Source organism: Scyliorhinus torazame, chromosome 16 (genome assembly GCF_047496885.1).
Source record: "Scyliorhinus torazame isolate Kashiwa2021f chromosome 16, sScyTor2.1, whole genome shotgun sequence".
NCBI lineage: Eukaryota > Metazoa > Chordata > Chondrichthyes > Carcharhiniformes > Scyliorhinidae > Scyliorhinus > Scyliorhinus torazame.
In genome coordinates, this window is record NC_092722.1 from 90,289,180 (window position 1) to 90,309,533 (window position 20,354).

The window sequence follows — 20,354 nt, forward strand, 5'->3', positions numbered from 1 at the left end:
GCATCGTTCCAATTCGGGGCGTATACATTGACCAACACCACCCGCTCCCCCTGCAGCTTGCCACTTACCATCACATACCTACCGCCATTGTCTGCCACGATGCTCGACGCCTCGAACGACACTCTCTTCCCCACCAAGATCGCCACCCCCCCCGATGTTTTGCATCCAACCCCGAATGAAACACCAGGCTTACCCACCCCTTTCTCAACCTTACCTGATCCGCCACCCTCAGGTGCGTCTCCTGAAGCATGGCCACATCTGCCTTCAGCCCCTTCAGGTGTGCAAACACCCGGGCCCGTTTGACCGGCCCACTCAGTCCCCTTACGTTGCAGGTTGTCAGATCAGGGGGCTACCCGCTCCCCCCCTCCCCCGCTGACTAGCCATATCCCTCCTAGGCCAGCCACGTGCCCGCGCCCCCCACACGGCCCGTTCCCAGAAGCGGCAGACCCCCGCCCCGCCCTCCTCTACCGACTCCCCCCAGCTAGGCCCCCCACTAGCTGCATTGCTCACCCCATTGCACTCCCGTAACCTGCTGACCCCGGCCACTCCCTCGACCCCTCCCAGTGTGGAACTTCCCCTCCCCCCCCCCCATTGCCCACCAGCAGGCTCTCCCCCTCCCCCTCACAGCGCGGGAAGAAGCCTGCGCTTCCCAGCTCCGGCCCCGCGCCCTTCAGCCCTTAGCGTGGGAAAAAAAACAGTGCATCCCACTTGCCCGGCCCCACCTCCTCTGTGCAGCTCCTTTTTCAGGCCTGGTCCCCTTGCCCCCAACTCAGGCCTAGCCCCTCGCCCGACCCCCCCCCACCCCCCCCGCGGGACCCCATCCCCCCTGCCAGCCATCAACCCCCAAGCCGTTTACCTGCCCCACCCCCCCCACCCCCCAAGAGCCCACCCGGCGGACCAAACCGAAACAGTGCCCAACCAACCCCCGAAAAACAAAGAACCAATAATGATCAAAGAACCTCCCCTCGAAATACAACACAACAATCCCTAACCATCCCTTCACCGCGGCCCCCCACCCCTGACCCTCAATCCGAGTCCAATTTTTCGGCCTGGACAAGGCCCACGCCTCCTCCGGGGATTCAAAATAATGATGTTGGTCCTTATAGGTGACCCACAGGCTGCAGCATGCCGAACTTCACGCCTATCCTGTGCAGCACCGCCTTCGCTCGATTGAACCCTGCCCTCTTCTTCGCCACCTCAGCGCTCCAATCTTGCTAGATCCGGATCTCCGCGTTCTCCCACCTGCTGCTCCGCTCCTTCTTGGCCCACCTTAGCACGCACTCCCGATCAGCAAACCGGTGGAACCGCACCAGCACCGCCCGCGGCGGCTCGTTGGGCTTGGGCCCCCTCGCCAGCACTCAGTGGGCCCCCTCCAGCTCCAGGGGCCCCTGGAAGGATCCCGCTCCCATCAGCGAATTCAGCATGGTGACCACGTAGGCCCCCACGTCCGACCATCCAGTCCCTCCGGGAGGCCCAGGATCCGTAGATTCTTCCACCTCGACCGGTTCACCATCTCCTCGGACGTCTCCTGCCATTTTTCAATGGAGCGCCTCGTGTGCCTCCACCTTCACCGCTAGGCCTAGGATCTCATCTTCATTCTCAGAGACCTTTTGCCGGACCTCCTGGATCGCCACCCCTTGGGCCGTCTGGGTCTCCAGCGGCTTATCGATTGACACCTTCATCGGCACCAGCAGATCCGCTTTCAGCTCCCTAAAGCAGCGCTGAATAAACTCCTGCTGCTCCTGCGCCGACTGCATCCACGCTGCCTGGTCTCCACCCGCCGCCATCTTGGTCTTTCTCCCTTGCACCTTCTTTTGCTTCACTGCCATTTTTTTGATCGCCCCACTCCTGGTCCAAGCCAGGAGTCCAACTATTGGGGGAATGTTGCTATCTCCTTCCCACACTGGGAAACATTGAGCAAGCGCCGTTACGGGCTCTAAAAAGATCCCAAAAGTCAGTTTCTAGCGGGAGCTGCCGAACGTGCGACTTAGCTCTGCATAGCCGCAACTGGAAGTCTCTATCTCTGTCTTAAAGACAGTGATCTGGCCTCCACAGCCATCGGCGGCAAAGAGTTCCACAGATTCACCACCCTCTGGCTGAAGAAATTCTTCCTCATCTCTGTTTTAAAGGATCGTCCCTTTAGTCTGAGATGGTGTCCTCTGCTTTTACTTTTTCCTATAAGTGGAAAAATCCTCTCCACATCCATTCTATCCAGGCCTCGCAGTATCCTGTAAGTCTCAATAATATACCCCCTCATCCTTCTAAACTCCAACGAGTACAGACCCAGAGTCCTCAACTGTTCCTCATACGACAAGTTCTTCATTCCAGGGATCATTCTTGTGAACCTCCTCTGGACCCTTTCCAATGCCAGCACATCCTTCCTTAGATACGGGGCCCAAAACTGCTCACAATACTCCAAATGGGGTCTGACCAGAGCCCTATACAGTCTCAGAAGTACATCCCCGGTCTTGTATTCTAGCTCTCTTGACATGAATGCTTACATTGCATTTGCCTTCTTAACTGCTGACTGAACCTGCACATTAACCTTAAGAGAATCGTGAACAAAGACTCCCAAGTCCTTTTGTGCTTCTGATTTCCTAAGCATTTCCCATTAATGTCAGCCTACTTGTGACAATAATAAAGATTCTAAAAAATTCCTGGGCAACAATTCTCCTCGAGTTTTAAATCCAGACCTCCAAATGAACAAACCTTGGCAAATGCTGGCCCAAGGGTTTTTCAATATGTCGATGCCCTTCGGTACTCCCTGGGCAGTGTCTGCTCAATGTGGCAGCAACACAATACAAAAAAGGCTTTGCACACAACAATCAATCAGAGACAGCAAATGTGTTTAATACGCTCCATGGTGATTTCGATGCTTGTGAGCTATAGGATATTAGGAACAGCAATGGTTTCAGTACTGGGCAGCAAGGTAGCACACTGGTTAGCACAGTTGCTTCACAGCTTCAGGGTCCCAGGTTTGATTCCCGGTTTGGGTCACTGTCTGTGCAGAGTCTGCACGTTCTCCCCATGTTTGCTTGGGTTTCCTCCGGGTGCTCCAGTTTCCTCCCACAGTCCAAAGATGTACAGGATTGGCTTAGTGTCCAGAAAAGGTTAGTTGGGTTACGGGGATAGAGTGGAGGTGTGGGGATAGGATGGAGGTGTGGGTTTGGGCAGGGTGCTCTTTACAAGGGTCGGTTCAGACTCGATGGGCCAAATGGCCTCCTTCTGCGCTTAAATGTTATGATTATGATCCAGTACGTATCTAGTCCAACACAAAACTAGTTAGTGATTGGTCTGGTTCTGGGGAATGAAGTGGATCAAGTGTCAGTTGTGGAAAAACAATAGGTCTGAGGATTGGGAGATGTTTAGAATTCAGCAAAGGACCAAGGGATTGATTATGATGGGGAAACTAGAGTACGAAAGTAAGCTTGCAGGGAACATAAATACTGACTGCAAAAGTTTCTACAGGTAGGTGAAGAGAAAAAGATTGGTGAAGACAAATGTAAGTCCCTTACACTCAGAAACGCAGGAATCTATAACAGGGGACAAAGAAATGGCTGAGCAACTAAATTTGTGTCCTCATTTGTCGCTCTTCACAAATGAGGACACAAATAAAATACCAGAAATGTTGGAGAATGCAGGGTTTAGTGAGAGGTAAGAACCGAAGATAATCAATATCAGTAGAGAAATGGCGCGGGAAAAATTCAAGGGGTTAAAGGCTGATCAATCCCCAGAGCCTGATAATCTACATCCCAGGGTACTGAAGGAGGTGAACCTAGAAATGAATGCATTTTCCAGGTCGTCTTCCAGCATTCTACAGACTGCAGAACAGTTGCTGCAGTTTGGAGGGTTGCTAATGTAACTCCACTATTTAAAAAGGGAGGTAGAGAGAAAGCAGGAAATTACAGACCATTAAGCCTGACGTCAGTAGTGGGAAAAATTCTAGAATCCATTATGAAACAAAATGAAAATCGCTTATTGTCACAAGTAGGCTTCAAATGAAGTTAGTGAAAAGTCCCTAGTTGCCACATTCCGGCGCCTGTTCGGGGAGGCTGGTACGGGAATTGAACCGTGCTGCTGGCCTGCCTTGGTTTGCTTTCAAAGCCAGCGATTTAGCCCTGTGCTAAACCAGCCCCTCTCAAAGATTTTATAGCAGAGTACTTAGAAAACAGTGGCAGGATTGGACAGAGTCAGCATGGATTCATGAAGGGAAAATCATAGATACATAGAAGATAAGAGCAGGAGGAGGCCTTTTGGCCCTTCGAGCCTGCTCCGCCATTCAGCACGACAATAGCCTAATTCTGCTTTCTCCCCATAGCCTTTGATCCCATTCTCCCCAAGTGTTATATCCAGCCGCCTCTTGAATATATATAAAGTTTCAGCAGGCTCACCATTGTGAAGAAGTGTCTCCTTATCTCTGTCCAAAATGGTTTACCCTGAATCCTCAGACTGTGACCCCTGGTTCTGAACACACCTATCATTGGTAACATCTTCCCTGCATCTTCTCTGTCTAGTCCTGCTAGAATTTTATAAGTCTTGATGAGATCCCCCCCCTCATTCTTCTGAACTCCAGCGAGAACAGTCTCAACCTAGCCAATCTCTCCTCATATGACAGTCCCGCCATCCCTGGAATCAGTCTGGTAAACCTTCACTGCACTTCCTCGAGAGCAAGAACATACTTCCTCAGAGAAGGAGACCAAAACTGCACACAATACTTGCACTGTACAATTGCAGCAACACATCCCTGCTTCTACACTCAAAACTTCTTGCAATGAAGGCCAACATACCATTAGCCTTCTTTACCGCCTGCTGCACCTGCATGCTTACCTTCAGCGAATGGTGCACAAGGAGACCCAGGTCCCGCTGCACACTCCCCTCTCCCAATTTACAACCATTCAGGTAGTAATCTGCCTTCCTCTTTTTGCTTCCAAAATGAATAACCTCACACTTATCCAAATTATACTGCATCTGCCATTGGTTTTCCCACTCACCCAACCTGTCCAGATCTTGCTGTAGGATCCCTGCATCCTCATCATAATTCACCCCCCCCCCCCCCACCTAATTTGGTATAATCTGCAAACTATGAGATGTTACATTTTGTTCCCTCATCCAACATCATTAATATATATTGTGAATAGCTGGGGTCCCAGCACCGATCCCTGTGGTACCCCACTGGTTACTGCCTGCCAATTTGAAAAGGACCCATTAATCCCTACTCTTTGTTTCCTCTTTGCCAACCAGTTTTCTATCCACCTCAATACATTTCCCCCAATCCCATGCACTTTAATTTTGCACAATAATCTCTTATGCGGGACTTTGTCAAACGCCTTCTGAAAGTCCAATATACCACATCGACTGGCTCCCCCTTGTAAATGTACGGGTTACCTCTTCAAAGAATTCCAACAGATTTGTCAAGAATGATTTTCCCTTCATAAATCCATGCTGACTCTTGACTGATCCTGCCACTGCTTTCTAAATGTTCCGCTCCAAAATCCTTGATAATGGATTCAAGCATTTTCCCCACTACCGATGTTAGGCTTACTGGTCTACAATTCCCTGCCTTCTCTCTACCACCCTTTTTGAATATCGGAGTGACGTGAGCTACCCTCCAATCTGCAGGGACAGTTCCAGTCTATAGAATCCTGGAAGATGACCACCAATGCATCCACTATTTCCAGAGCCACTTCCTTAAGCACTCTGCGATGGAGATTCTCAGGCCCTGGGGATTTATCTGCCTTCAATCCCATCAGTTTTCCCAGCACCATTTCTCTACTAATGTTGATCTCCCTCAGATCGTCCCTCTCACTAAACCTTTCATTCTCCAACATTTCTGGGATCTGATTTGTGTCCTCATTTGTGAAGACCGAACCAAAGTATGTATTTAATGGCTCAGCTATTTCTTTGTCCCTTATTATGCATTCCCCTGTTTCTGTCTGTAGTGGGATTCCATTTCTCTTTACCAATCATAGAATCATAGAACCAATCTTTCTCTTCACGTATCTATAGAAACTCTCAGTGTCAGTCTTTATGTTCCCTGCAAGCTTCCTTTCGTACTGTACTTTCTTGTTCTTAATCAATCGCTTTGTCCTTCTTTGCTGAATTCTAAACTGCTCCCAATCCTCAGACCTATTATTTTTCTTGGCCAATCTGTATGCTTCTTCCTTGGATCGGATACTATTTCTAATTTCCTTTGTAAGCCATGGATTGGCCCTCTTACCCCCTTTGCTTTTGTGACAGACAGGAATGAACAGTTGCTGTCGTTCCTCCATGCGTTCCTGGAATGTTTGCCATTGTCTATCCACTGTCATCCCTTGAAGTAACTCTCCCCAATCTATCAAGGCCAACTCACACCTCATATCCTCATAGTTCCCTTTATTAAGATTCAGCACCCTAGTCTCCGAATCAACTACTTCACTCTCCATCTTGATAAAAAATTCTATCATGTTATGGTCGCTCATCCCCAAGGTGTCTCATACAGCCAGATTGGCAATAACTCCCTTCTCATTACACAGTACCCAGTCTAAGATGACCGATTCTCTAGCTGGTTCCTTCACATATTGGTCAAGAAATCTATCCCGTTTGGTTGATAAATCATGGTTGATAAATCTACTGGAGTTCTTCGAGAATGGAACTCGTAGAATTGATAAAGGGGAGTTAGTGGATGTGGTATATTTGGACTTTCAGACGGCTTTTGACAAAGTCCCGATAAAAGATTAGCGTCTAAAATTAAAGTGCATGGGATTGAGGGCAGTGTATTGAGATGGATAGAAAACTGGTTGGCTGACAGGAAACAAAAGAGTAGGAATTAACAGGACTTTTTCAAATTTGAAGGCAGTGACCAGTGCTGTACCACAGGGGATCAGTGCTAGGACTCCAGCTATTCACAATATATATTAATGATTTAGACGAGGGAACAAAATATCTCCAAATTTGCAGATGACACCAAGTTGGGTGGGAGGGTGAGCTGTGAGGAGGATGCAGAGATCCTTCAGTGCGATTTGGACAAGTTGAGTGAATGGGCCAATGAATGGCAGGTGCCATATAATTTGGATAAATGTGAGGTTATCCACTTTGGTGGCAAAAACAAGAAGGCAGACTATTATCTGAATGGCCATAAATTAGGACGGGGAATGTGGACTTGGATGGCCTTGTAAACCGTCACTGAAGGTAAGCATGCAGGTGCAGCAGGCGGTAAAGAAGGCAAACGGTATGCTGGCGTTCATTGCGAGAGGATTTGAGTACAGGAGCAGGGATGTCTTGTTGCAATTATACAGGGCCTTGGTGAGGCTACAGTTGGAATGTTGCGTGCAGTTTTGGTGTCCTTTTGAGGAGGAATGCAGTGAAGGTTTACCAGACTGATTCCTGGGATGGCAGGACAGATGTACAAGGAGAGATTGAATCGGTTAGGATTGTATTCACTGGGGCACAGACGAATGAAGAGGGATCTCATGGAAACCTGTAAAATTCTAACAGGATTGATGCAGGAAGTATGTTCCCGACAGTGGATGTTTGTCCATAACCAGGGGCCAGTCTGAGGATATGGGGAAGATCATTTAGGACAGAGATGAGGAGAAATGTCTTCACCCAGAGAGTGGTGAGCCTGTGGAGTCCATTTCGAGAAGTAGTTAGACATAGCACTTAGGGCAAAGGATTTGGAAGAATATGGACGAAAGCGGAATTAGGCTACTGAGTTGGATGATCAGCCATGATCAAAATGAATGCCGGAGTGGGCTTGAAGGGTTGAATGGCCTCCTCCTGCTGCTCCTATTTTTAAAAATATGTTTCTAATGTAGTTTCAGATTGAGTTGCCTATGGGAAAGGACAAGGAGCAATCCAGAGAAAAAAAAAATTGGAGGAGGCCCAAATTCAATGGGTTGAGAGTGGGTTTGGCTTGGGTAATTTTTTAAAAATGATTTCAAGGGATGTGGGCATTGTTGGTTTGGCCAGCTTTGATACAAATCCCAAAATACCCTAGAGGTGGTGGTGGCAAGCTGCCCTATTAATCTGCAGGTGTCCATATGGTGTAAATCCAGCCAGTGCTGTTGGGAAGGGAGTTTTAGGATTTGGACTTGGTGATCATGAAGGAACAGCAATATAGTTCCAAGTTTTACAATACAGGAAGAGGCCCTTCGGCCCATTGTGTCTGCGCCAACAATCAAGCATCTATCTATACTCATCTCAATTTCCAGCACTTGATCCGTAGCCTGGTGCTACGACTTGAGGACTTGAGGTTTCAAGTCCTCATCTAAATGCTTAAATGTTGAGAGGGTTCCTGCCTCTACCACCCTTTCAGGTAGCGTGTTCCAGTTTCCCACCATCCTCTGGGCGAAAAGGTTCAAAATGATGAGGGAGCAGGGCAGAGGAGGTAGGGAGAAACTATCATCATTGTGAAACGGTAGATGTGCAGGTTAGGAGAACCAGAGGAGATGATTGACAAAGCAATCAATATGATGAGAAAAGGCCTTTTATACTGCAGGTCAAATACACCAAGTGTGTGGTAGAGACAGATTTAATTGTGGGTTTCAAAAGAGAATTGGAATCATAGGATTTACAATGCAGGAGGCCATTCAGCTCATCGAGCCTGCACTGGCTCTTGGAAAGAGCACCCTACCTAAGCCCACACCTCCACCCTATCCCCGTATCGCAGTAACCCCACCCAACCCAACCTTTTTTTCGACACGGAGGGCAATTTAGCATGGCCAATCGACCTAACCTGCACATCTTTGGACTGTGGGAGGAAATCGGAGCACCCGGAGGAAACCCACGCAGACACGGGAACAAAGTGCAAACTTTGCAGACAGTGACCCAAGCCGGGAATCGAACCTGGGACCCTGGAGCTGGGAAGCAACTGCTAACCACTGTGCTACCGTGCCCCCATAAAATTGGATAAGCACGAGAAAAAAATGCATGGATACACAGTAAAGCAGGGGAACGAGGCGAGTTGCTCTTAAGAGTCAGCATGAACAAAACATGCAGTGTCCTTTTTCTATAACCATTCCCTTGAACAATTTCCAGTCCAGCAGTCTTTGAATCCCTTAATTAGTGACCACCAGCCGAAAAGCGAGCCACCCAGCCTAACCCCATTTCCCAGCACTTGGCCCATAGCCCTCGAGTTTACAGGACTTCAGGGACATATCCAGAAACCTTTTAATGAGTTGACTAACCATTTAGCAGTATCGTCATGTTCAACTATCATCTTCCAAGTCCCTTAAAAGTCCAATAGTCCCTTCCAGCTCCCAACACAAGTGAAAAAGCTATTTCATCGCAACACCTGACTACGGTCCTTGTTCTTTAAAACTGTTTTAGTATTTTTAACAGTGGCCTTAATTATCTTCCGCAGCTACATCATACCCATCCCTACTGTCCCAATAATTAGCTTTATAATGAAAAAATGATCTCAAATAACATTCTTAGCATGTTCCCAGGCCAGCCATTAAGGTTTACTTTTGCTATCTTTTTAACTAAGAGACCCAGAAATAGATTTGAATGCTACCTAAACACACAAGTTGATTTATTCCAAATCTATTAACATCTGAAAACAGAATTTCAGTTGCAATTCATTTCCCCAATGTTCAAACTTACCTCAACCGTTGTAGCTGCTCTCTGAGTCCGTTTTCCAATGAGATCGACCTGTTTGTACTTCACTTTCATGTATTTCTTTGCAACTTGGTAAACCCAGGCAGGGCAGGTTGCAGAGAAGAGGAGTGTTTGAGGATTTTCTTTGGAATCTTATTGGGGAAGGGGGAGGAAAACAAAGATTACATATCAATAAGAAACATTTTGTATTAAAATCAATGAAAGCCACAAGTAGAAGTGTCATGAAGTCAGAGCAGGATGACAAATAGCTGGTTTCCCACCTGATCACCTACTATTAATGAATATCCAGTGTCTTCTGCAAGGGTGGATGAAAGTTCATCAGGCACAATAAACAAAAATGCCAAAAATTTCAAAACCTTATCTAATGAACTGATGGTCGATTTCCGGTAGTGGCCATGTTGTGAGTGGACACACACAGGGCAGCTCCTACTTGAAGACACAAAAAAAGATGTATTTTTACCTGATACTGGGTGGAATTTTAATGAAAAGGCATAGGTGAATGTTGGAGTAGTTTCCCCAGGAGTGGTATGCCTGCTGGTTACCAGAACCAGCAGAAAACAGTGAGATTTGGCTGAAAAGTTGGAACAGGTTTGTGCTGCAGCAAACACTGTAAACATGCAGGTGGGGGAAGGGCTGATGCAAGCTGGAAGGCCTCAGATGGAGCAGCTGATGGCTTTTATTAAGGCGGAATTCAAGAAATGCAGGAGGATCGCGCAAAGGCCATCGAAGGAGCGGTGGCACCCCTGAATAGTTCTTTGGAACTGGTGGAGAAGTGTTTGGAGTGCAGGGGCCACAGATTAGGGAGATCGACGGAGTGATCTCGGACCACAGCGATCGTATGGTGGCTCCGGAGGCGGAGCTCCGAGGGGACCTTTGTAAAATGTTGTAGGCAAAGGTGGAAGAGCAGAAAAATACCTCGAAAAGGTAGAACCTGCGAATAGTGGGCCTGCCTGAAGGAGTGGAAGGCATGAGTGTCACGAGATATGTCTCAAAGATGCTGGCGGGGCTGGTGGCAGAAGGGGTACTAGATAAGGCGCCTGAAGTGGACCGAGCGCATTGGTCCCTGAGGCAGAAGCCAAGAGCTGGGAAGCCACCGCGGGCGGTGATCGTGAGACTCCACAAATTGGTGGATAGAGAAGATCCCGCGATGGGCCAGGGAGAAGCATACCTGCAACTAAGAGGGGAATAAGGTCCAAATTTATCAGGACATCGGAGCAGAGTTGGCAAAGCAACAGGCAAGCTTCAACAAGGCCAAGGCGGTACTGTACCGGCGGCAGATCAGGTTTGGGGTGCTCTACCTGGCAAAGTTATGGGTGACGTTCGGAGGCCGGGAGTATTATTTCGAGACACCAGAAGCGACCAAAGACTTCATTAAAAAGCACGAACCGGGGGAGAGCTGAGCGGACAATGCTTGGGAACCGGGGTGCTGCCACTTTGTAACTGCTGGGAGCATGTTTGAAGTGGGGGTAGGGATTGGGATTGGTTGTCTTTTTGGGGTGGGGGGGGGGGGGGGCGTGCACTGTTTACTATTGAGATTGTAAGGGATGAAATGTTTATGTGGGGATGAATGTTCCCGTTCCTCCCCTCCTCCTGTTTTCTGCGACTGTTTGAGTTTAGTATTTGCTTGTCTGCTTTTGGAGAAGGCTGCCTGGAGTTCAGGACAAGTCTTTGTTTGGGTGGGGGAGGGTAAGGTCAACAGGCAGCCTTCCTCCATGAGCTGAAGAGTGGGGAGGGGGGCTCTGGTAACGTGGAACGTCCGGGGACTGAATGAGCCAATTAAAAGGTTGCGGTTGTTCGCACACCTCAGGAGGTTGAAAGCATGGTGCTTTTTCTGCAGGAGACGCATCTCCGTGTGAAGGACCAGGTTAGGCTAAGGAAGGGGTGGATCAGGCAGGCTTTTCACTCAGGGTTTGATTCAAAATCGAGGGGAGTGGCGATTTTAATGAGCAAAGAAATAGGATTTGTGAATGCGAAGGAGGCGAGGGATCCGGTTGGGTGATATGTGATATGGGGGGGGGGGGAGTATTCCTTCTTTTCGCACGTCTATAATAATAATAACAATCGCTTATTGTCACAAGTAGGTTTTAATGAAGTTACTGTGAAAAGCCCCTAGTCGCCACATTCCAGCATTGTTCGGGGAGGCCAGTACGAGAATTGAATCCGCGCTGTTGGCATTGTTCTGCACTACAAGCCAACTGTTTAGCCCACTGTGCTAAACCAGCCCTCATAAGAGGATTGATTACTTTGTAGTGAGTCGGGAGAATTTGGTTTGTGTGGAGGGGGAAGAGTGTGCGGGGATAGTTAGCGCGGACCATGCACCCCACTGGCTGGAGATTCGGTTTAGATCGGGATGAGAGCAGAGGTCGGGGTGGAGGTTTGACTCGGGGTTGTTGGCGGATGGAGGTTTTTGTGATCAGTCCGAGGAGATAGGAGAGGCGCTAAATTAATATTTTTTGTCAGTATTCACACAGGAAAGACAATGTCGAGGAGAATACTGAGATACAGGCTACTAGACTGGACGGGATTGAGGTTCATAGGGAGGGGGTGTTAGCAATTCTGGAAAGTGTGAAAATAGTAAGTACCCTGGGCCGGATGGGATTTATCCTAGGATTCTCTGGGAAGCTAGCGAGGAGATTGCAGAGCCTTTGGCTTTGATCTTTATGTCGTCACTGTCTACAGGAATAGTGCCAGAAGACTGGAGGATAGCAAATTTTGTCCCCTTGTTCAAGAAGGGGAGTAGAGACAACCCCGGTAACTACAGATCAGTGAGCCTTACATCTGTTGTGGGGAAAGTCTTGGAAAGGATTATAAGAGATAGGATTTAGAATCATCTAGAAAGGAATATTAGGGATAGTCAACACGGTTTTGTGAAGGGTAGGTTGTGCCTCACAAACCTTATTGAGTTCTTTGAGAAGGTGACCAAACAGGTGGACGAGGATCAAGCAGTTGATGTGGTGTATATGGATTTCAGTAAAGCGTTGGATAAGGTTCCCCACGGTCGGCTATTGCAGAAAATACGGAGGCATGGGATTGAGGGCGATTTAGATCAGAAATTGGCTAGCTGTAAGAAGACAGAGGGTGGTGGTTGATGGGAAATGTTCAGCCTGGAGTTCAGTTACTAGTGGTGTACCACAAGGATCTGTTTTGGGGCCACTGCTGTTTGCCATTTTTATAAATGACCTGGAGGGCGTAGAAGGATGGGTGAGTAAATCTGCGGATGACACTAAAGTCGGTGGAGATGTGGACAGTGCAGAAGGATGTTGCAGGTTACAGAGGGACATAGATAAGCTGCAGAGCTGGGCTCAGAGGTGACAAATGGAGTTTAATGCCGAAAAGTGTGAGGTGATTCATTTTGGAAGGAATAACAGGAATACAGAGTACTGGGCTAATGGTAAGATTCTTGGTACTGTGGATGAGCAGAGAGATCTCGGTGTCCAGCCCTGAAAGTTGCCACCCAGGTTGATAAGAAGGCGTACGGTGTGTTAGCTTTTATTGGTAGAAGGATTGAGTTTCGGAGCCATGAGGTCATGTTGCAGCTGTACATAACTCTGCGGCCGCATTTGGAGTATTTCGTGCAATTCTGGTCGCCGCATTATAGGAAGGATATGGAAGCATTGGAAAGGGTGCAGAGATTTACCAGAATGTTGCCTGGTATGGAGGGAAGATCTTATGAGGAAAGGCTGAGGGACTTGAGGCTGTTTTCGTTAGAGAGAAGAAGGTTAAGAGGTGACTTAATAGTGGCATACAAGATGATCAGTGGATTAGACAGGGTGGACATTGAGAGCCTTTTTCCTTGGATGGTGATGGCTAGCACAAAGGGACATAGCTTTAAATTGAGGGGAGATAAATATAGGACAGATGTCAGAGGTAGGTTCTTTACTCAGAGAGTAGTAAGGGCATGGAATGCCCTGCCTGCAACAGTAGTGGACTCGCCAACATTAAGGGCATTTAAATGGTCATTGGATAAATATATGAATGATAATGGAATAGAGTAGATCGGCTTTAGATTGGTTTCACAGGTCGGCACAACATCGAGGGCCGAAGGGCCTGTACTGCACTGTAATGTTCTATATTCTAAGGTGCGGGCGACGATTAAGGAGTGTGTGGAGATGAATCGGAATGGGGAGGTGTCGGCAGCCATTTTTTGGGAAGCACTGAAGGCAGTGGTCTGGCTCGTGCGGATAGGGAAAGGAGGGAAGAACATGACTGTCTCGTGAGCGAGATAGTGGAGGTGGACAGGGTGCCCACCGTGGAGGGATTGGAGAGGAGGAAAAAGTTGCAGGGGCAGTTTGACAGGCTGTCAATGATGGGTGTTGTAAGGCAAGAGGGGTGCAGTGAGTATGGGGAGAAGGCAAGCCGCATACTGACGCTCCAGCTGCAGAGGCAGGCTGCATCCAGGGCAATAGCGAAGATACGGACTGAGGATGTGGTGTCGGAGCCAGGGAAGATAAACAAGGCATTTAGGGAGTACTACCAGGGACTTTACGAGGCAGACCCGGGGGAGAGGAGGACATGGGGCGGTTTCAGGATGAGCTGGAATTTCCCCAGGTGGAGGAAGCAAAGATGCAGGCGTTGGAGGAGCCCTGGGGCTGAGGGGGGTGCTGGATAGTACCAGGGTATGAAGTCGGGGAAGGCCCCTCGGCCGGATGGGTACCCGCTGGAATTTTATAAGGAATTTGTGACGGACCTGGCACCACATCTGTTGTTTAATGAAGCATTAGAGAAGGGGGAGTTGCCGGAGACGATGGCGCAGGCAGTAATCACACTATTCCCGAAAAAAGGGAAGGACCCGGTGGAATGTGGGTCGTATAAGCCCATATCACTATTGAAATTGGATGTGAAAGTATTGGCTAAGTTGTTGGCGTGGAGGATGGAGGACTGTTTCCCCAGGGTGGTTGCAGAAGATCAAACAGGCTTCGTGAAGGGCAGGCAGTAATACAAGACGGCTGTTGAATGTGGTGATGAATCCGTCAGGGACTCTGGTACCGGAGGTGGTGGTATCCATTGTTCGGGTGGAGTGGCGATACTTTTGAGGTTTTGGGAAGGTTTAGGCCGAGATTTGTGGCATTGGTGTGGTTGCTGTATGTGGCACTAAGGGCGAGGACGAATGATATGAGCTTATGAAGCTTTGACTTACACAGGGGTACTAGGCATGGGTGTCCTCTGTTGCTGCTGCTGTTTGTGCTGGCCAGAGAGCCGTTGGCAAAGGCTCTCAGGGGGTCAGCAGAGTGGGAGGCGATTATGAGGGGACAGAGGGAGCAGCAGGTGTCGCTCTATACCGATGACCTCTTGCTGTCTGTTTTGAATGAGTTGGAGTTTGGAAAGGATTATGGGCCTGCTGGGAGATTTGGAGGGTTCGCGGGATACAAGCTGAATGTAGGGAAAAGCGAGGTATTCTCGGTGAATGAGCTGAGGTAGCTGGCTAATTTAGGGGGGTGCCATTTACGGTAGCGAGGGATAGGTTTAGATATTTGGGGATTCAAGTAGCAAGGCAATGGACGGGGCACCATAAGTGGAACTTAACGAAGTTGGCGGAGGAGGCCAGGGAGGATCTTAAGAGGTGGGATACACTGCACTTAACATTGGCGGGGAGGGTCCAAGTGGTGAAAATGAATATTCTGCGAGGTTCTTGTTTATCTTTCAGGCTCTCCCAATCTATAATATAAAAATCTTTATTGTCACAAGTAGGCTTACATTAACATTGCAATGAAGTTACTGTGAAAAGCCCCTGGTCGCCACACTCCGGCACCTGTTCGGGTACACAGAGGGAGAATTCAGAATGTCCAATTCACCTAACAGCACGTCGTTCGGGACTTGTAAGAGGAAACCGGAGCACCCGGAAGAAACCCAGACAGACACAGGGAGAACGTGCAGACTCAACACAGACTGTGACCCAAGCAGGAATCGAACCTGGGACCCTGGAGCTGTGAAGCCATAGTGCTACCATGCTGCCCTAATCTTTATACCAAAGGTCTTTTTTCGGAAAGTGGACACGATCATTTCGGACTTTGTATGGGCGGGTAAAGAGCCGAAGATGGAGAGAACCCTGATACAGAGGGCTTGGTGTTGCCGAACTTGCTTCATTATTATTGGGTGGCGAATGTGTACAAGGTGTGGTGGTGGTGGGAAGAGGTAGAGTGGGTTAGGATGGAGGAAGAATCTTGTAATGGGTCTAGTTTTGAGGGCTATGGTGACGGCAGCATTGCCAATGGCTCCGAGTAGGTATTCAGGGAGCCCGGTGGTGCAATCCAGAGATCTGGGCATGCATGTCTACAGATCTTTGAAGGTGGCAACACACGTAGACAAGGTAGTCAAGATAGCAAAACGAATGCTTGCCTTCATTGGACAGGGCCGCGAGTATAAAAACTGACAAATCATGCTGCGGTTGTATAGAACCTGGGTACCGCTGCAGTTGAAATATTGTGCACAATTCTGGTTGCCACACTACCAGAAGGATGTGGAGGCTTTGCAGAGGAGGTTTACTAGGATGCTGCCTGGTCTGGAGGGTATTAGCTATGTGGAGAGGTTGAATAGACTCGGATTGTTTTCATGAGAAAGACAGAGGTTGGGGGGGTGACCTGATAGAGGTCGACAAGATTATGAGGGGCATGGAGAGAGTGGATGGGCAGGCAGTCTTTCCCAGGGTGGAGGGGTCAGTCACCAGAGGGCATAGGTTTAAGGTCCATGGGGCAAAGTTTAAAGGAGATGTGCGAGGCAGGGTTTTTACGCAGAGGGTGGTGAGTGCTTGGAACGCGTTGCTAGGGGTGGTTGTGGAAGCAGATACATTAACGGCGGTCAAAAGGCATCTTCTCAAACATATGGATAGGATAGGTATAGAGGGATACGCCACAAGGAAATGCTGAGGGTTCTGGCAAAGGTTGGTATCATGACCGGTACAGGCTTGGAGGGTCGAAGGGCCTGTTCTTGTGCTGTATTGTTCTTTGTTCTAAAGGACATTTGTGAACAAGATCGTTTTTTACGACAATCCACACTGCCCCAAAGCAAGTTGACAGCATAAAACTCTTGCCTAACAATATGGTTGCTTCAGAAGAAAACAATAACAGCCAAAGAACAGAAGCTAAAAACAGAGAAAAAGAAAGCTTGTGACGAAGTTGAATGATTCACCTTTTTTGTATGCAACTTTCAGAATATCCTCCACTTGCTCGGCAAAGCCCATGTCCAGCATCTGATCCACTTCATCCAGGACCACGTGTTTCAGTTTAGACAGGTCAATTTTCATGTTCTGAAGATGGTCCCTGATCCTCCCAGGCGTTCCCACCAGAATATCGATGCCATTACGAATGCTGGTCACTAAAAGACAATTCAACGGTAACTTCATCCATGCATTTCAGCCAGGAACATTTCTCACAATCAGTTTAGTAATGAAATGACGCCCATTACTTCACTAGGAAGCAAACCGTTCAGAGGTCCACAATTAACTATTTTAAAAGGATCTCTAACAGCACTGCTTCTCTATCTCCTTGTTGAAAGTGGTTCTCATTCACCTTTCCAAATGCAATTAGAGATGAGCAACACATGGTAGCCTTGGAAAAGTCAAATTTAGCATTTAATTGAAATCTAGAGTTTAAATTCTTATGTTCACAGACGTAAGCAGGGTTTGAACAAGGCCTCCACTGGTAGAGCAGCTCTCGAATTAAAGGCAGCTCAAATGGGTTCCTGTATAACTGACTCAGCTAACCTTTGATGGAGGATCTTATTATGTAAGACAATTTGGTGCAACTTAGAATAGAGGTCTGGGAGTTTTGTAATTAAGGGAATTTGGGAAAGGGGTGCTCTTTTGCTTTTTAACTTTCTCAGTCTTCAGGAAGTGGTCTTACTCTACTGAAAAGATAGTTATTTGTTGGTTATTTAGGTGATCTAAGGTTTCTATATCGAAGGTTCAAAATAGTTTAGCAACTGGTGGTAAAGATAATAAAACACAAGAGTAAAATATATACCTAAATAAAATAATTCAGTAGTTAAGGCGGCAAGGACAGGTGATGTGTCACAGCTGCAGCATGTGGGAACTCCTGGGTGCCAGTTTGACCCAGGGCAACACATCCACAGTCAGTGTTTGATGTTTGAGCAGCTCTGGCTCAGAGATTATAAGCTGGAGGTCAAACTGCAGACACTGCATTGCATTAGGGTCAGTTACCTGGATTCTACGTACCAGGAGTCAGGGTCATCAGATTTGTAAGTGGCCAGGAGAGTGACTGCAAGTGAGGCAGGTAAGGGAACTCAGCCTTTTTAATGGACTAACAGAGGGCACGGTGGCGCAGTGGTGAGCACTGCTGCCTCATGGCACCGAGGTCCCAGATTCAATCCCGGCTCCAGGTCACTGTCCGTGTGGAGTTCACATTCTCTCCATGTTTGCGTGGGTTTCACCCCCACAACCTAAAGATGTGCAGAATAGGTGGATTGGCCACGCTAAATTGCCCCTTAATTGGAAAAAATGAATTGGGTACTCTAAATTTATTTTCAAAAAAATAATGGTCCAACAGGATGAGTTTGTTTCTCTTGCTAGATGTTTGGATTAGACGGCTTCAGGGCAGACGAGCTGACTGACAGTGATGCAGGAAGTCATTCAAGTATGGGGAGCAAAAGGAATATAGTGTGAACATTCCTTGTTCTCGTCCTACTCATTCCCACTCCCGCAACTCTTTTCCCATTACACCGATGATTGTACTGGTGCTGCTTCAAGCTCTCATCTCAACCAGGAAAGATTTATAAATTTTTCTTCCAATTTCAACCCCTCTCTTCCCTTCACATGGTCCATCCCTGACATTTCTCTTCCTGAACTTCTGTTTCCATTGCCAGTAATAGACTGACCAATGATAGTCATCACAAACCCGACTTCCAAAAGTACCTTGACGACAGTCCCCCACACCCTGCTCCTTGTAAGAACTCCATCCCATTCTCCCATTTCTCTGTCGCATCTGTTCTGAAGCCACCTTAAAAAAAAATAGCACTTCTGACATGTCTGCTTTTTCCCTTAACCATGGTTCCCCTCCCCCTCTATGGTTGACAGGGCACTCAACCGGGATCGCCTCATTTCGTGCACTTTCCTAACCCCTTCTCCTCCCTCGCGGAACTATGATAGAATGCCGCTTCTCCTCACTTTCCACCCCATCAGTCTCCAAATTAAAAGGATCTCCTTTGGAATTCCAGCACAATTCCACCATGAAACACATCTTCCCCTCATCCCCTCTCCCGTCAACATTCCACAGGGAGCACTCCCTCCGGGACACCCTGGGTCCACTCCTCCGTAGCACCCAACTCCCCTGTCCATGAAACCTCCCCTTGCAATCGCAGAGTGTACCACCTGCCCCCTCTACCTCCTCACGATTCCAGCCCCAAACGCTTAATTTAAGGTTAAACATTGTTCCATGTACACCTTCTTTAATTTGGTCCACTGTATCAGCTGCTCCCAATGTAGTCTTTACATTGGGGAGACTAAACGCAGACTGGGTGACCTGCCTTCACTCAGCCCGCAAGCACGACTCCAACCTTCCTGTTGCTGCTATTTTCACTCATCATCCTGCTCTCACACCCACATCGTCCTTGGTTGGTTTCTGCAATGCTCCAGTGAAACCCGGCGCAAACGTAGGAGCACCATCTCCCCTTTGGCACTTTACAGCTCTCGAGACTCAACATAGAGTTCAACAACTTTAGACCGTGACCTTTCTCCTCAATCTTAAAACCTTTAAAAAAAATCCCAAATATTTATTGTCTCAATGCAAAATCGCCCACTGAACCGGGCCACCCGTCTCTTGTTCTTATAAGTTGCTACATTTTTTTGTACAAAGTGTGCAGGAGGGTTTCCTGACACAATATGTTGACAGGCCAGGTGTTAGATTTGGAGGTAGGTGAGCACTTTGGGGACAGTGACCACAATTCGGTGACGTTTACGCTAGTGATGGAAAGGGATAAGTATACCCCGCAGGGCAAGAGTTATAGCTGGGGGAGGGGCAATTATGATGCCATTAGACATGACTTGGGAGGGGTAGGTTGGAGAAGTAGGCTGCAAGTGTTGGGCACACTGGATATGTGGAGCTTGTTTAAGGAACAGCTACTGCGTGTTCTTGATAAGTACGTACCGGTCAGGCAGGAAGGAAGGCGTAGAGCGAGGGAACCGTGGTTTACCAAAGACGTGGAATCTCTTGTTACGAGGAAGAAGGAGGCCTATGTGAAGATGAGGAGTGACGTTTCAGTTGGGGCGTTTGATAGTTACAAGGTAGCGAGGAAGGATCTAAAGAGAGAGCTAAGACGAGCAAGGAGGGGACATGAGAAGTATTTGGCAGGTAGGATCAAGGAAAACCCAAAAGCTTTGTATACGTATGTCAGGAATAAAAGAATGACTAGGGTAAGAGTAGGGCCAGTCAAGGACAGGGATGGGAAGTTGTGTGTGGAGTCTGAAGAGATAGGCGAGATACTAAATGAATATTTTTCGTCAGTATTCACTCAGGAAAAAGATAATGTTGTGGAGGAGAATGCTGAGATCCAGGCTATTAGAATAGATGGCATTGAGGTACGTAGGGAAGAGGTGTTGGCAATTCTGGACAGGCTGAAAATAGATAAGTCCCCGGGGCCTGATGGGATTTATCCTAGGATTCTCTGGGAAGCCAGGGAAGAGATTGCTGGGCCTTTGGCTTTGATTTTTATGTCATCATTGGCTACAGGAAGAGTGCCAGAGGACTGGAGGATAGCAAATGTGGTACCTTTGTTCAAGAAGGGGAGGAGAGACAACCTCGGCAACT

The 20,354-nt window shown here is 47.9% G+C and overlaps 1 protein-coding gene across 4 annotated transcripts in view; it reads right to left on the minus strand.

The window, feature by feature from the left end:
* LOC140392939 (nucleolar RNA helicase 2-like) overlaps positions 1-20,354 on the minus strand; it is a 167,829-nt gene that overhangs the window by 59,622 nt on the left and 87,853 nt on the right. For all 4 annotated transcript variants that reach the window (XM_072478725.1, XM_072478724.1, XM_072478727.1 and 1 more), the window contains 2 exons: positions 16,723-16,908; positions 9,583-9,728 (listed from right to left, as the gene is read on the minus strand). In XM_072478725.1, the coding sequence (XP_072334826.1) occupies positions 9,583-9,728; positions 16,723-16,908 (332 nt within the window). The remainder of the gene's footprint in view (positions 1-9,582; positions 9,729-16,722; positions 16,909-20,354) is intronic.